The sequence below is a fragment of the Lathamus discolor genome, chromosome 1 (assembly GCF_037157495.1).
Source record: "Lathamus discolor isolate bLatDis1 chromosome 1, bLatDis1.hap1, whole genome shotgun sequence".
Taxonomy (NCBI): Eukaryota; Metazoa; Chordata; class Aves; order Psittaciformes; family Psittacidae; genus Lathamus; species Lathamus discolor.
In genome coordinates, this window is record NC_088884.1 from 51627914 (window position 1) to 51646089 (window position 18176).

General features: G+C 35.7%; 1 protein-coding gene across 1 annotated transcript in view; it reads left to right on the forward strand.

The window, feature by feature from the left end:
* The window catches only part of CFAP54 (cilia and flagella associated protein 54), a 113708-nt gene that overhangs the window by 19496 nt on the left and 76036 nt on the right, over positions 1-18176 (forward strand). The window contains exons 9-21 of the mRNA XM_065663998.1: positions 3580-3778; positions 4862-4945; positions 6073-6185; positions 6354-6522; positions 7173-7258; positions 9225-9359; positions 10373-10523; positions 12392-12450; positions 13706-13834; positions 14511-14658; positions 15502-15579; positions 15663-15784; positions 17289-17462. Of these exons, the coding sequence (XP_065520070.1) occupies positions 3580-3778; positions 4862-4945; positions 6073-6185; positions 6354-6522; positions 7173-7258; positions 9225-9359; positions 10373-10523; positions 12392-12450; positions 13706-13834; positions 14511-14658; positions 15502-15579; positions 15663-15784; positions 17289-17462 (1647 nt within the window). The remainder of the gene's footprint in view (positions 1-3579; positions 3779-4861; positions 4946-6072; positions 6186-6353; positions 6523-7172; positions 7259-9224; positions 9360-10372; positions 10524-12391; positions 12451-13705; positions 13835-14510; positions 14659-15501; positions 15580-15662; positions 15785-17288; positions 17463-18176) is intronic.

The window sequence follows — 18176 nt, forward strand, 5'->3', positions numbered from 1 at the left end:
ATGACTGCTACTGCTGAACCCAGGACAAAGTTATACCAATATGTTGCAGATGTGATCAGACTGTATCTGACTTCTGTTACAGAAGTTGTTCACCAAAGCTTTTTAAAAGATTATCTGAAACTTTGCTTTCAAATCATTGACTTGAATTGCAATTAATATTACACACCTGATCCATTATCACAACTGATCCATTCCAAACCTCACTTATTGGAAATTTCCCATTATCCAAGACAGGGCCCAAACCTCAACATGCTCAAGTATGTGTGGTTTGCACATACAAAGGTTCCAGCCAGGTTTCTCTAGGTCAGTTGATTCTGGAAGAATCAACTTAAGTCTTCTGAATGATAATCAGCTAAAAGTCTTGCTGAACATTTGGGACATTAGGAACTCAGCTTTCAAACAGGGTGCTTGTTCATCAGGCACTCCTCCTGTTACTAGGAACCTATGTCTGTCACATAGCAGGATCAGATCTCCAGAAGCTTGAAGAATCTTCAGTAATTGATATTGTTCTGCAGTGTCTCTTTGGCATTCGGACAAAGCTGAATGCCTAAAGTTAACAATAAGTTGTTTTAAATTAGACTCTTCATACCTACCCTGAAGTCTTTTATTTCTAAAATGTGCTACAACAGTTTTCATTACCTTATTTAAGAAGGAACCATATTGAATTTTCGTATTTGTTTCTGCATTCCTTTTGCAGTTTCGTAAGATTCCTTGAATGGTGTAAAACCTGAAAGCACTGGTTTAATAATTATTTCAGAATATTTTGTAGGTTTAGTAAGTGTTAAGTAAGTGCAAATATACAGGACATTTATTTTTGCCTAATGTTTTGACTTTCAAAACAATTTCCTTTTTTAATTATAGAACATGTCGAATGTAGTATAACAGGTAGAACAGCTATATTTAGAGCTCAGTCCAGCATGTTGCAGAGCACATTATGCATAGACTAGCAAGGAGTTAGACAAGCTCTTCCTTGTCTTCTAATATGTATTCAGTAGAATTTGTTTTTGTATTTAAATCACCTTGAAAAGTGGAAATAAGCTAGTCTATTTAGCTTGTTTGCTTTCACTTTGAGGTTCTTCAGCATGGATACAATGTTTGTTTTCTAAACATGAAAAGAAAATGTTTATACAAAAATATTTTTAGTAGTAAATTAATTCTGTAATTAATGTAATTAAATTCATGTAATTCTGCCTTTAACGAAGGTATTTAAACAAAACCTGCAATCTGCGCTTAGCGTGTCCTGGATCATATGTGATGTATATTGCTTTCTGCTTGCATACATCTGATTACTAGATTGGGCTCATAAAATAAAAATCTGCAGTGTGGGGAAAAAGATATATTGAATACAATGACACAAAATATTAAACAAAAGTATAGTTTGCATTGAAATTTTCTAGTCTGCAAACATCATTATGAAGATTTATTTGGAAAAATCTTGAAAATTTGTTTTGAAGTTATTTTGCTAGGAAAATGAGTATCACAGAATCACAGAATGGCTGGGGTTGGAAGGGAACTCTGGAGGTCATCTGATCCAACCCCTCTGCTAAAGCAGGGCCACGTGGAGCCAGTTGTCCAGCATCGCATCCAATTAGTTTCTGAACATCTCCAAGGATGGAGACCTCACAACCTTTCTGGGCAACCTCTGCCAGTGCTCAGTCACCGTCAAAGTGATAAAATGTTTCCTGCTCTTTAAAAGGAACCTCAAACATTTCAGTTTGTGCCCATTGCCTCTGGCCTTGCCACTGGGCCTCACTGAAAAGAGCTTGGCTCTGTCTTCTTTGCGCACTCCCTCACGGTGTTTATATACATTGATGAAATCCCCCTGAGCCTTATCTTCTCCAGGTTGAACAGTCCCAGCTCTCTCAGCCTTTCCTCATAGGATGGATTCTTTCTGGTTCCTTAAACATCTTCAGGGCCTTTTGCTGGACTCTCTTCAGTACGTCCAGATCTCTCTTGTACTGGGGGCCCCAGAACTGGGCACAGTAATTGAGGTGTAGCCTCACCAGTAGAGAGGAAGGATCCCCTCCCTTGACCTGCTAGCCATACTTTGCCTAATGCAGTCCAGGGTACTGTCTGCCTTCCTTACTACAAAAGCACATCGCTGGCTTATGTTCAACCTGGTGTCCACCAGGACTTCTAAGACTTTTTCTGCCAAGCTGCTTTCCAGCTGGGTACTGGTACTCCTGCAGGTACTGGTGCATGGGTTTGTTCCTTCCCAGGTGCAGGACTTTGTGTTTCTCCTTACGGAATGACATGAGGTTCCTATCAAGCTGTTGAGGTCTCTTCAGTTGGCAGCATGCTCCTCTGGTATATCAGCTACTTCTCCCAGTTTTGTGTCATCTGTAAACTTGCTGAGGGCTATGGAGACACTGTCAAAGGCCTTACTGAAATGTAGGTAGACAACATCCACTGTTTTCCCCAAGTCTACCAGGCAGGTGATTTCAACATGGAAGTGTATCAAGCAGGTGAAATATGACTTCCCCTTCATGAATCCATGCTGCCTACTTCTGACAATTTTGTTGTCCTTCATGTCCCTCAAAATGGTTTCCAGGATAAGCTGCTTCATCAGTATATGATATTAACTATCTTTTGTGTTTTATTTTACTCCCAGCAGAAATAATTCTTCTTTCTTTGGAAAAGACAGATAGTTATATAACTATATATATATTTATATTAATGATGCTCACTTATATAGAAGTTATTTGAAAACAAAGATAACCGGTTAGCTTTTATATTCTAAATGCTGTTAGATATTAAATAGATAGGTCTTTTTTCATCAGGTACACATCTGGGCTTGACTATAAGTATTAATTTGGAAGCTAAAGTAAGGGATTTGGAAAGAAGGAAATTGCCAATTTTTTGTTTAGCTAAATGTGCCTAGCAACCGATCTAAAGTGTTTTTATTTAGGAAAGTACCAAATAAAATGAAATGTTGATGGATTATGAGCAACATTTTAAAGTGCTGTATCTCTGACTTGATGTCTGCTACTGGTTTGATAACCATGTAAACAGAGCACTGAAATAAAATTTTAAAATATTTTCTTATATAGATCATTGATTTCTTAGCTGTCAATAGTGCAAACATATTTTCGGGTGTTTTGCTTTGTATTTTTGTATTATGCTGTTTGAAATGTGGAAGCGGGGGAATATGAGAGTGCTTTGTTTGCGCTGCAGTGCTGAGCATCCTAAACTTCCTCTGATTTTCTGTGAAGTGTGTAGAACGTACCTCTGTGGCCAAGTCTGTGTCATTATAAGGAAGATCTAGGTGGCTTTACACGACATAGCCTTAATACTCTCACTCATATTTTCTACTGAACTGTTATCTAAGTGAAATGTCATGCAGCACTGCATCTGGTTGCTATGAAATTAAGGCACTTCTTAAGTACTGGGCCCACTCAGCGTGAGTCTTTGCTGTGCCTTTGAAGAATGAAATTCATAACAACAATATGTTTTACAGTATATTATTTTCTGTTTTAAATGTGTACTTACTTTCTGGTGGCAAACTGTTCTGAAAGAAGTCTTGCTCTGTTGTAACTCGGTTTAGATATTACAAGCCTTACATTACCTTTTCTTACTTAGTTGTCATGGCCTCGTACTACAACTGAACAGCTGCTGACAGAAATGTTTGATGGTGTTGCAGCTCAGTTCCTTGCCATCCTCGAAGCTCTGTCTGATAGTAGCAGGGGTGTGTGTCACCCTGTTCCACCTCTTCCAGATGAAACTGAAATTCGTGAAGTCATTGCAGAGCTGTTTTTTGCAGGCCTGGAAATACTCTCAGGTAATGGCGTAAGGAAGCTAAAAGGGTGTAGAGGGTTTCGGTGAGGAGCCCAGACCTCCATTTTGGTTTTTTTTCCTTTGGTATAAAATAAAGAACTTGCCTAAAGGCATATATTTCATTTTTAACAGTAACACCTGTAAAAGCAGGCAATCTTTCTTATCCTCACAAAATTTAAGATAAAAATCTGGATTGATCTCTGTCATCTATTATAGCAGTAAAAATCTATACTAATTTTTTCCTATCATCTTTTCTGAGTACGTTGGAATTAGCTTTCTTCATAGCAGCCCACACAGTGCTGTGCTTTGCGTTTGTGTCTAAAACAGCATTGATAACACACCGCGGTTTTGGCTATGCTGGGCTGTGCCTCTCAAACCCTCCTGCCCGCAAAGGCGAGTACACAGGGGGTGTGCATGAGGCTGGGAAAGGATATAGACGGTACAGCTTACCTGAATTCACCAAATGGCTATTCCAAACTATATGATGTTATTGCTCAGCAATAAAACCTGGGGCTAAGGGAGAGGCTGGGGGAGGACATTAGTGCTGATGGTGTTTGTCTTCCCAAGCAACTGCTAGACATCCTGAGTACTTGCTTTCCAGGAAGCGGCTGGATATTTGCCTACCTATGGGAAATAGTGAATAAATTCCTTTTTTTGCTTTGCTTGCAGTTTTCGCTTTACATATTAAACTGTCATTATCTGAATCTTTTCCATCTTTTTTATCCTCCTATCCTGCTGAGGAGGGGAAATAAGAGAGCAGCTAGGAGGGAGTCTGAAAGCCAGGCAAGGTCAACATACCATGGTGTTTCATATTGTGTGTTTTTTTTTTTTCCCCCCAAAAAAATCACTCAAAGTTATATTTCAAAACTTGAGAAAAACACTGGACATGGTGATTCCTTCTAAACTTTTTTTTTACTCAGCTCTGGACTGACTATAGCCATAGGTATAGGGATATTTTGTTCATAAAAGAATATATAGAGAACAAAGTACACTTCAGAATTGTATTTTCTTGATACGATTACTGGCTAATTGCAATCTAACAAATTAAATACAGTATAAACTGATTTAATGATTGTCTAAATTAAAGGTGGTGTGACCGGTACTGGTGTTCAAGGAAGTAATTTTGGTATAATTAATGCATCATCAACCCTTCTGCAGTTGATACTAACAGGTAAACCAGCTTTGAATTGTTAATGGATTCTGTACCTAATGATGCAAATACTTGGTGAGCAGAGTTAATTTGCATGTTAGTATCAGTTCTATGCATAAAGGGACTGCAAAATGCTGTCCTCTTTGGGTAAGATATGCCTGTTTATATATATGATGTTAAGACATTCGAAAGGGATTATGTACAGGTGTCATTATGATTTTCTTAACACAAGTATTTTTTAAGTAACTTATAGTAATATATGGACATTGTAATCACATAGTGCTCAGCATGGCAGTTCATCTAGAAATGTTAATGCCCCTAAACAATCATTCAAAGGACAAATTCTGTGATGATGTCCGGGTACATTTTATGGAAAAGAAGTGGGATGCAGTAAACAGAAGGACTGTCATAAGCTTGTTAAGATCCTTGGACTGATCATTATGCTGCTTTGGAAAATAACAGCTGCCCATTACTAAGTTAATACTGCTAATGTCTGTTAGCCAAGTGACAATGTGCCCAGGTGATATGACAATGACTGTGGCATATTCTTAGGAATGCAGAACCCTGATGAATGTATTAGCTAGGACACATGCTTAGAGTTCCAAGGACCAGGAGATCTCTTTTCTGCCTTACTGTGGCTTGTATAAACTTGAAGAGGAAGAAAATAGACTCCCTATGTGTACATGCACTTTTTCTGATACATTAATGAGAAATGCTCACCTATCTCCCAAGAAATTGTTCATTTTTCTATGCACTTTTTTAAAACTAAATTTCTGGTAAGAAGGGTCATTATGGGGTGATAGCCAAGTTTAAGGTCTTCCTGCAACAGAAAGAATGTTCTTGATGTTCTGTATACAGGTACATTAATATCAATAATAGTACAACCTCTTTGGAATGTACCATGACATTGCAGATACATCATTAAAGCACAGATATTGCAGCAAAATAATAAAGCTGTTGTATCTTGTAGAGCTATGAAAACATCCTTCAAGATTATGCTGACTATTCAAAAACACATGCGGAGTTTCATCTTTGTATTTATCAATGCCCAAACAATTAAATTAAATTAAACTTAAATGAAACTCCAGTGTGTGTGTGTGTGTGTTTATATATAAAACCCAGATAAAATGTTTTTGTCATCACTGCAGGAGAAAATGGGGTGTCTGGAGATGCTGCTGTGAAATTCATAAAACTGGCTTACAGCTATGAAAAATGGGACGTGTTTGCTTCTGCTATTGAATTTGTTGTTAATTTTCTGCAGGTAATATGGATGCTATTTAGACATTCCTTATGTAGTCTTTTCCTATCAGGATAAGGAAGAGTATCCAAAGTAGATATTTTTAAGACAAATTTCTACTGGATTTTTTTGTTGCTTTTTGTGGGGTGAGGGAGGTTTGTGGGTTGTTTTATTTTTTTCCTTCTCAATTAGGCTCACGATGAGCCAACATGGAAGAAAGCTGAAATGGAGCTCAAACTTCTTACACTGATGCAATCTTTACGATTTCCAAGAAAATTTAAGCATGGTTTTTCTGCTAGTGAAAGTAATACCAAAGAAGCTAAGATGTTTGATGGTTCTGAAAAGAAGCAAACATTTACGGGTGAGTGTTCTTCAGCTGTGTTTGCATTTCAAATATTTTTGTTGGAAGAAATTTTGTTTATTATTTAATAACTACATAATATGTTGTATGCAGTATTCTATGACAAAAAAAAAAAAAAAAAAGCAGCAGTTGAGAAACTGCCACTATTGAATTCTCTCCAGTTTTCTTTTGCCAAAGCATGACTTCATACCATTTCCTTCAAGTATGAAAATGCATGATGTATGTTAAACATGCATCAAGTTATATGCAAAGATGTAAAATGAATGGATGTTTTCAGACAGATTTTCATGAAAAAAAGTGAAATAAGTATTTTTACTTTCATTTGTGTGTTCTTACACTTCATTCATGTAAAATTTCTTTACATTGAAGCCAAAAAAACTTTTTAAAACAACTGTAGTTTAATTTATGATGTTCCAAAACCCTGCAAATATCTCAAAATCTTTCTCTTTCCAAAAGTAGAAATTCATACTTTTCACAAAAGTGAATAAGCTTGGGAATATCTGTCATGTTTATATTTACTGTTTCTTAGACCGTATAATCTGCTGGCATAAATTCCAAAGTCAATTCACTCATATTTTCAAGCATAAGTTTGTAAATAGAATAACATCTTACCTTTCCTTTCTTCCTTTTTTAATAAACATTGAGTATAGAGGGTTCCTTAAAGCCTGGAGAGCCTTCTCATGATCTTATCACTTTGGCAACAACCCTATTTTCCTGCGTGTCCACATCTAAGCAGGTAATAACAGAATTAGAGACATTTCTTCTCAGTGAATCACTTTATCTGTAATAAATGCATATAATCAAAGACCAAAGGAACCAGTTGCATGGTTAACAAATTGCAAGTATATGAAAAATGAAAAAAAACCCAACTTATGAAATTCTATCAATTTGTGGTTTTGCTTTTGTTTTAATATAGTAGTTTCAATTTTTTTATTTTTTTTTTAAATCAGTGCTATGTAATCAGGCTACTTTAAAAATGCTTAAGAGAGATTATATCTCTTTGGCAGACCGTGGGGCTAATTGCACGTTTCAGCTACTCAAGCAGAGGTTAAATTTCTTTAAGTACATTAGATTCAGGAGGGCAAATATGTTCATCTGTAGAAAACACTTCTGCAATATTTGTAGAAATGGGAGCACTTACCCTGAGGAATGATAATTTTTTACAGAGCAGTATGCCAGCAATTTAAGGTAAATTCTCACTGCAAACAAACAAGCAGTAGCAACAACCAGACCGTAGAGAGTGGGACTTTTTGTGCTGAAGTCTCTGCTAAGAATTAATCCCATTATATATCTGATGGTTTATTCCCAGAGTAATCACTTTTAGCTTACTTGCTCAAAAAAATACAGCGCAATGTCTCCTCTAGCATTTACATTAAAATACTTTGCAACCAAAAAGACTATTGAATTTTTTTCCTTAGAAAAAAACCTATTCTGCTAACATGTTGTATGTCTTAACTGCAAATTTTTTTTTATGTGATTTGAATATTGTCCCAGGGTATAACTGGGACACACACATTTTTAGCTGTAGCATATTATTTTTAGTCAAAATATCTTGCCTGTGAGGCAGTTATACCTTTAGATAGACTGATATCTCATTATTTTTACATGACCACTGTATCACGGTGGCAGGTTACCTGGATTTAAACTCTCCTAATTCTCCTACAGTTTTTCACAAATCACCTTGGTACCTAATCTGTCCAGGGAAGAAAGAGAAATTCTCCTCTGATTAACAGAGAATTCACTGATGGTGAAGTTAGATGATATAGCTGAGGGAATTAACAGCTTGCTGACACCAAATGAGTGGCAAAAGCCATCTTGATTTACTTTTTCTTCAATCTTTTTCTCCCCCACTTCTCAATAACAATATTGCTGAAATCTTACACTCATACACACACTAGTGAGGATATAGCAGGCTTGAGTTTCATTCAATCTGTGATACTAGTCCAACTCTGGTATGAATGGTGTTAAAATGTGCACTGATCCTTGATCACCCTTGAGAATGTATTTAACAAAGTGTAGAAGGACACTATTGCCTTTAAAAATGTGTTAATTGCCAGGTTAATTGAATAGTTTTGTATTTGTTAATTATTCTTTTCACAAGGTACAGATGTATTTTAACATTTTTCAGTTGTTAGATATTCCGCTCCAAACTTTTCTTTAGCTTTTTAAGTTGTTCATCACTGCTCCTTTGTTGGAGATGCACCAGCCACTCATGGAAGTACTCTGTATGTGCAAAATGAAACCTCCTAATTTAGATCGTCTTCTCCTATTTAACTACTGTAATAAAAGAAATACTATAATAAAAAGAATGAACCTGTTAAATTATATTACTTAGTTTCCTCAGGATGTATTGACTATTATAACATTTCACAGACAGTTAATTTGCTTGTCTCTCCCATGTAATTTTCATCTCACTGCATTTCTTGCCTGTGTTACTTTTAATTAAAAGAAAATAATTAAAAATATCCACTTCTAAACCCACTTGTATTGCTGGGATAAGAAAAGCTTGGGTGGTCTACCAGAAATTACTTCTTAGAAGATGTTTCTTAAGCTCTCAGAATGTTGTCACCCCTAATAAGAAAGTTTAATATGACAATAGTTTATTTACTTTGAAACACTTTGAAACTGTTTATGTACTGAGTGTTTTGAGAGTGTTTGCATACGTACTTCTTTCTACAATTACACTGTTTTTTTCTTTCCAGAATATCCAACCTGATGAAGAAATACTTGTTGATGTAATAATGTTTTTGTGGCAGAAGTGTAAATCAGGATTTGAGCAAATCCAGATGAGTGGAAATGACTGCTTGAAATATATCTACAAATACAAAGCTTACCAAGTACTCCTTTATTATAATCTATTTCTCTTAATATGAATGCATTCTGTTACAGTAAAGTGAAGATAAAATGTTGGTATCCAGTCTAAATACATTTTCTCATGGTAAAATGCGGTAGATCTTTTTTACTGGAAATATAAATTGCGTGTACACATTGAATTCACCGTGTTTCCATATGCCAGTATCAAAGCATCTCTTAGACTTTTCCCAGTAAAGTCACCCATTCTCTGTCAGTGGACCATGGTGGAAAGAAGTTAAAATAGAGAAAGCATTCAGGCATGATCTAAGAAGAAGCAAGAAGCATTGGTTGTGGTGAAAATACAAATATATTTCAAGAAAGTACCCTAGACCTGTTGAACAAAGTGAAAAAACCTTACAGCCAAAGAGAAGGGAGATGGGGTATAGTATGTGGCACACTGGATAGAGCCGCAGCCTTACTTTAACTTTTCCTGAAACTTAGAAGCTCTTGAGTAAATGCAGTCTTCTGAAAGATAATTTACACAAGTTTCTCTGGGCTGCCAGTTTATGTGGTCCTGATCACTATGGTAAAATTGTTCAGAGATTCATCAGAAGGTAGCATACAGTTTCTTTCCTCTGTATATGCAACAGGAGCATTCAGGTCTCTGTTATACAGTTTAAGTAGGATGATATAGGCATAAATGAAAGGCAAATTATCAAATCTGCTAGAAGGCTTACTACACTATGACAAGGTATAAAAGCTGTGCCCATAGAACACAATAATAAATAATAAATAATAATAATATTCTAAAATTTAAAAAGTCTGCTGTCTGCAGAAATAGGGGCTTTGGAGCAGCATAAACTCAGCATTTTAGTGTGGTGGCATTCAAAAAAAGAAGCCAAATCCATGAAAGGAGTTATGTTCATGTTTATGAATCTTTTTAAACAATTTTGAATGAATGCAGAACCCTATCTACCTCTGTAATATATAAATGTCTTCCATAAATTTGTTTCAACTCTGTCTTGCTTTTTTTTAATTTTGTTTCCCCCATTTTTAGTGGATTCATATACTCTGGATAATAAATGAAGTAATTCAAAAGAGCAGCATAGCAAACACTAATGTTGTTATGCTTGCAGAGGTAACCTTACGTCTAACTGCAATATTGGAAAACATAGCTGATTCTGCAAGTAAATCTAAGACAAAACCAGGTAAAGCTGTCAATAAAAATTTTGTTGTCTCTCAAGATGACTTTCAAGGTTGGGCAAATGTACATATTCAAAAGTTATTGTAAAGAGATTGTTGAGAATGGTATAATAATTTTTTGTATACACAATTTCATCCATAATCAGAGCTAAAAGCCCCTGGTTTTCAAAGGCTTTATGCTTTATTATAATGCATTTCCAGTTCTACTGAAGTAACCCCTTTTTGAATCACATCTCTTATGAACTCACCCTCCTCAGGTTTTCTATACGTCTCTTAGTCCCTTCAGAGTAGCCTTGGATCACTCGTGTTCTTTAAAAATTGGCTGGGTGGAAGGCGGTATGCGCTTTGGCTCATTTGGAGCATTCAAGTGCTGGTTGACTGGTAGTAGGCTAAACAGAAAAGGGAAATATTGAGGTCATACTGTAGCTTTGCTTTTACTGGGTCATTAATTTGCATCACTTATCCTCACAAGTCTTGATTTTTGTATAGGAATTCAATTGTCTTTGAAATGTAACTTGGCTGTCATTAGGATATAATGCAATCACAATCACATTAAATAAATTTCCTTCCAAAAGCTGACTAATGTTGTAAAATATTAATATTTAGACATATAAAAGTGCTGTGTTGATGTAGATATAGATGAAATATGAATAATAACTTCATAAAAGTTTTACGGTAACTAGAGAGTAGATTTTAAGGACCCTTTTAGAGTGTATCTGGAAACAAGAGAATGAAAATGCCTTTTGTTCATTTGAAAGTAAGAAAATGTTAGCATGTTACTGTTCTTTATAAAGGTAGAGCAGGTATTGTTTTCTGTGATGTTATGAAAGCCATTCAGTTCTGATGGAGATTGTATTAATCCTCAGTGTAGCATCACTGCAATTAAATTATTTTTCATTCAGGGTAAATATGTCTTTTTGGAGGAAAAAAGGCTGAATAGATAGCCACTGGTCAAAACACGGTGATAAATAGCCAATCAAGCACATATTCATGCTGAGAAGAGTCTTTTTACTGAATCATATAATCATAGGATAGTTAGGGTTGGAAAGGGTCTTAAGATCATCTAGTTCTAACCCCCAAATGAATGAATACTGACTGAATAGAAATTTTCTTATTTATGAGAAAGAGACAATGAACAAGCAGAAATAGACAGGCAAAAGTGGCACAAGGAGTACAAGAATTGGTTGTCCATCTGAGAGGGCAAGAATCAAATTTATTTCAGCAAAGAAATAAAGTTTTGACAGGCTAGTGGGCTGTAACCAAGAACAAAGAAACTGCTTCCTCTGTTTGGGCTGCTTCCTCTTGTTTTGGAAAGGAAAACACAATTCTGGATGCACTCCTTATAATAAAAAAATAATGTAAACAATCAAAATGAATGTTAAAAGGATGATAATACCTTTTCAAGGACTATTAAATTGAAATAGTATATATTATAAGAATATGACCTCATATATTTTAAAATTATCTCATAAGTTAAATTAGCATTGAAACCACTGTGAAATAGATAACAGTAGATTTGAATTGTTTTAACAATGGAAAGTTAGTATGAATGCTACCGCAATGTGAGGAACTAGAAAATGAGTCCAAGTTTAATTGGCTTGGATGTAATATTACTGTGAAATATAGGGTACATTTAAAAATACTACATTATTGGATAATCACATACTGAGCTAGTATAATCGTACATATGTAGCTATCATGTTTAAACTCTGAAGAGATTTTCGTGAAACAATATAATTATCTCTCTTAGTCAAGTACTGAAGAACAGAATTATTGCCAGACTCTTTAGCTAGTAGTAGTGCTAATTAAATGGTACTAATATTGTCTGAATATATTTCGTTTTCACTTTTTAATTTTTCTTCCTATAAATAAGGAAAAAGAAATGCCTCTCTCTTGCAAGATGAAACCTGTGATATGCCTGAAATACTGATGGTAATGTCTAATTCATTTATATTAATACAGTATGTCTGAATAGCATAAGAACTTATTTCTGCTCTGTATTTAGTTTTATACAGCTGAGTTTCACACCATCATGCCAGTGCAGAGGAAAAAAAACAAAGATTTTTTTTTTTCAAATGAAATAAAATGCGAAAATTTTCCTGTAATCTTTTTTTAGTAATCTGTGATATGGAAAAAGTTTACTTCGAAACTTTTTGTTTACAGCATCATCATGCTGATTTCTACTGTACACTCTTTTTTAATATCCATGTATAGTATGAGCTTTAAATGGTTTAATTGTACATTTTTTTAAAGATCATGTAAACTTTAATCTTAATGGTAATAGAAATAATACCAACAATAACAATACTGATAATAATAATAATAATAATAATAATAATAATAATAATAATAATAATAGAAAACTATAACAACAACAAAAGAAGCTCACTCAGAAAACACAAGTATGCACAATGCAATTGCTCACCACACACTGACTGATACCCAGCTTGACCCAGGCAGCGACTGATCCTTTTCCCGTAACTCCCCCCAGTTTATATACTGGGCATGACGTGCTGTGGTATGTAATACCTCTTTGGCTAGTTTGGGCCAGGTGTCCTGTCTCTGCTTCTTCCCGGCTTCCCATGCTCCTCCTCACTGGCAAAGCATGAGACTCAAAAGTCCTTGATCAGAGTAAGCATTACTGAGCAACAACTGTAACAGTGGTGTGTTATCAGCATTGTTCTCAGACTCAAGCCAAAGCACAGCACTGCACCAGCTATTGGGAAGGAGAAAAACAACTGGTACAGCTGAAGGCAGGACACCCTGTCTTAATGTTTACACACACGTAGGATCTTTAATTCAGCAATATTCTACTTAAATATGTTGTTTCTAAAAAGCTAGTTTTTCTTAACAGCATCTAATGGAACACTGAAAAACTGCTTGTGAAAAACAGTGTTTGTCAACTCAGTTCTCTTAAGTTAAGCTTCATTCTGCTACAAGCTAACTCTTTGAGCTAGTAAATTGTTTTTGAGAGCTGAAGGAAAATCAATACTAAATTAATTAAAATGAAATTTAAAACACTGATATTAGTATATGAAAGCATGGGGAGCAGTGCCTATGGAAAGATTACTTGACAGAATTTAAACTGCAACAGTTAAAAATAACAGCACTTTACTTTTGATAGTCCACATTATAACTTTCAATGCTACTATCAAATAAAATGTGTTTCTGTGTGTTTTCACATCAGAAAAGTCCTACAGAACAATTACAAATTGCTTATGAAATTCTTGAAAAAGCAATTGATGAAATGAACAGATCTCACTTAATGACCCTTCTACCAGATGGAAAGTCAATATTTGACAACTGCTGTACAAAGGTAAAAAGTCTACAAAAAGCTACAGTGCAATGAAATCTATAAATAATATATTGGATTTTGATGACACAAGACTTGTGCTTTCTTCATACTTAGGAACTTTGCATTATCAAACGTATCTCATCTTTCTGCCCCATGTGAGAAAAGAATAGAAAAAAATAAATTTATGTGTAGCAGAAATAGCATTTTCTCTTTCAGCAATAAACTATAAACTCTATTAGGTTTTCACTGCCATTTTCTTTTGGAAATAATTATAATTTGTAGCTTTAATAAAATAAATACAGAAATCTCTTTCATGTTTACTGGTTGCAATTTTATTAAAATTAATTTTTGCTGTTGAAGGTTGTTCAGATTTTCGAAATATCACTCTACCCCAACATGATCTTTATTTTGTGTGAACTGATAACACAATAAACCAAATTTTTCTGCAGTTTCACATTGATTATGAATCCAGTTTCCTACTGATTCTCAGGTTTTGTCAAATTTTCTTTGTCCACGATTCATGCTTTCTCTGTCTGGTCATTCTCCTTCCATGATTTCTGGAATGATTGCGTATTGCAAAGATATGACAAATTTCAGCATTTGTCAATTTACTGAAATAATAATATGAATGTCAATATAAATATAGTAAGTTAAGTAAGAAAAGTTTCTGTTTGCTTAATTGCCTCTTATTTATCAGGTGGACTCAAATGATCAGAATTTGAATTCCGTTTTGGGATGTGCTAATAATAACACAGGAACAGGTGATAGTTTTGTAATGGATTTACACTTGGAGCTCATTCAGGCTCAACATCGAGTAGCTGTGAAACTTCTTAAAATTACACAAGGTACATAAATTATTTTCATTCCTGTGTGATGTACTGTAGGTTACCCTGCTCTTGCAGGGGGGTTGGACTAGATGATCTTTTTAGGTCCCTTCCAACCCTTGGGATTCTGTGATTCTGTGATAGCTTGATTAGAGTCCTTTGTTAATATATTTTGTAATACTAAGAAATAAAGGAGCATCTTCTTTCTGTAGAGGGGCTGATGTTGGGAGCACAGAAATAATATACTGAATTTGCACAATCTAGATTTACCACATGATACTAGTCTCTAACCTCTGCTCAATCAATACGAGTTAAACTTTGCTAACAATGACTGAATTTGGTTCCTAGACAGTTTGTTGTTATTTTTCTGTTATAATATTAACTGTTACAGTGCCAGTATTGGAAAACTGGGGGATGCACTGCAGATTTTCTTTTTTTTTGTAATGCTAATTTTCTCTGTAGAGAATGGCTTGAATATTTTATTCAGTGCTCTTTGTCACCTGAATTTCTACTCCTGTGAAGTTGTCCTTATCTCTTCCCAGTCAGCAGATATCCCACACTTGCCAAATGCCTTCTGAAAAAAAGACCAAAACAACTCTACTTGGTCTCCATTCCTGTGTTTCTAGCTAGTATTTGACACTACAGAGCTTCCCTGTGCTTTGCTCCCTGTGATCAGACACAAGATCCCTCTTTTCCTGTGGTGTAAGTGCAACTAGTGGCATAATCAGTCCAAGAAATTCTGCTTGAACCAAAGAAAAGAACATGAGATGGAGCAGGGCTTTACTACAAAATTACCTATTAAACCCTCTCACTCAAATTTTCTCAAGAGAACTATAAATAACTCAGGATTTCCTTCCCACATAGATGCCCGAAAGGATGATGGAAATCCTAAGTCTAGCAAGTTTCGTGCGAAGGATATTAAAGATTTACATTATTTAACAGGTAAAGCTTATTAATTAAGATTCTAGAAGTACAGTAAATTATTGCTGCTGTTTTATAAATGTCTTAAAATATCCTTTTTACAGAGGAATTTTTAATGGGAAAAATAAAAAAGAATAAGCTGTCCAGAGCAATCTTTTTGATGCAAAAGGCTGTACAGAAGTTCCCTAAAGAGTTAACCAGTTCTTCCCAAAGGCAGCTACTGGAGGTAAAAAAAAAAAATCTTATGGTAAAAATTCTTTATCATAGTTTTTAATGTTTTGTGCAATTAAGACTTGGAATACTCCTTACAAAAGTAAGACAAATGGAAGGAACTTTAGGGACACTGGGTGTTTTGTAACTTCTCTTGTCAATTTTTCCCTGAGAAGTTGCATTATGATGAGAGAATAAAGTGACTTAAAACAATGAAAGAGCACATCCCCAAATTTTGTGCACACATGAAGATTGCAGAAAATCTGAAAGAAGATCTGATCTTTTGTTCTACACCTAATCACCTGGACTTTGCAGTTATGAACCTGTGCCTTGCCGAAATGTCATGCAGTTTTCCTTCTTCCCATTGCAACCTTCAACATCCTATTTTCAGCATATTTTAGTTATATGCTCAAATAATGCTGTGGTTTAAGCCCAGCTGGCAACCCAGAACCAGGCAGCCGCTCACTCACTCCCCCTTTTCCTCCCCCTGCTCCTGGAGGGATGGGGAGGAGAACTGAATGAATGCAACTTCCACGGGTTGAGATAAGAACAGCCCAGTAACTAAAGTATAACACAAATCACTACTGCTACCACCAATAATAATAATGATAAGGGAAATAACAAGGGAAGAGAATACAACTGTTTACCACCCAGTGACCGATACCCAGCCCGACCCGAGCAGTGATCTAGCCCTTCCAGGTAAGTGCCCCCTGTTTATATACTGGACATGACGTGCTGTGGTATGGAATACCTCTTTGGCTACTTTGGGTCAGGTGTCCTGTCTCTGCTTCCTCCCAGCTTCCCCTCCTCCCTGGCAGAGCATGAGACTCAGAAAGTCCTTAATCAGAGTAAACATTACTGAGCAGCAACTAAAAACATTGGTATTATCAGCATTGCTCTCAGGCAAAAACACAGCACTGCATCAGCTACTAAGGAACAAAATGACTGCTACTGCTAAACCTGGCACAAATATCCTCCTTGAGCTGAACAGTGCTTATTTCATAAAGAGCAAATCCTAAAGCGGCCAGAGGGGAGGGAATTGGGGTGAAATGAGGGCCTGTGCAAATGATTAGCTATGTGGCGTAATTAAGGCTTTATTAAATCTCAGCTCCGTGTTTCATTATAAATCTATGTCTAGTTTTTGCTCATTTTTGGACATGAGATACAAGGTTTATTCAATCTGTGATCTAGGCTTGTATGGTTGCTCATATAGCTTTGTAAATGTATGAGAACAGAAACAAGGAACCATTAAAGTGTAAGTTTATAATACTGTCCTGAATAAACTGAATGACCTGTTTATCTTTCAGACTTGTGAATCTTGAAATTAATCTGCATATGTAAGGCTTACACAAAATACCATTCATCCTAATTAAGGATGTAAGATGATATGAAAATCTATAAAAGTTTTCTACATAGCAGTGAATTTTTGTAAGAGCATTTTGAAAACCATTTGTAAGTGTTAAATCTGTTGGATTGTTAAGGTTCAATAGTTTTCCCCTTTTTTTTAATTTAAATCATAGGAAGCACTAACTTTCATTGAGCAAGTTGAAGCTGAACAAAGTGCATTGTATCACAGTCTCAAAGAAGCTATGAGCAGCAAGAAAAAAACCAGGACTCCTCCTCCTCCTCTATTACTTTCTAGATCACATCGCTGCATGACATTTAAACCAGCCCCGTTCTCTTCAGATATTCAGGTAATGTTTTTCATTATGACTGTGTAAGAAATAACTAAACAATACGCAAGCAAGCAAAAGTTGTTTCAACAGCACTATCCCATTACACTCTTCTCTGCTGTTCTTGAGAAGATTATTTTATTCTGACTTAATTAAGTATGCTCTTTTTTTCACCCCTGTGAGTCAATTGTGGCTCACTGTTTTGATCTTCACATTTGCGTGACACTTTCTTCGTCTCATGCTTCATGTTCCTTGGTGCTTCTGTCATATAATATTTATTCTACATGTTGAAAGCTCATTCTCTCATTTAGGGGCTGACATACTCCTAGTTACCCTCTGAAGCAATGCAAGGACGTTGCATCATGTGATGCAAGAAGTTACCACACTAAAGACTCTGTTAATGAAGTGCTGAAGTGCCATAGTTCAGGTAGAAAAATCTACTTTCTGTTGAACATACGGAATCATGGAACTGCTCAAGTCATAAGGGAGTTTAGGAGAAGTCTCTAGTCCAACCTTCTGCTCAAAGTAGGGTCGGCTGTGATGCGGAGAAAGCTCCAGGAGCAAACTCGCCAACAAAGTTTTCAAGTTGACAAGCAGGTATTCTTTATGGCGCCGGGAGACACGGGGGATAGCTCCTCCTAACGTGTGTCCCCATATTGCTACACAAGCCATCCTTATATAGCCACTGGGCATACATACATATTCATGAGGCTATGTATGGATTACATCATATTC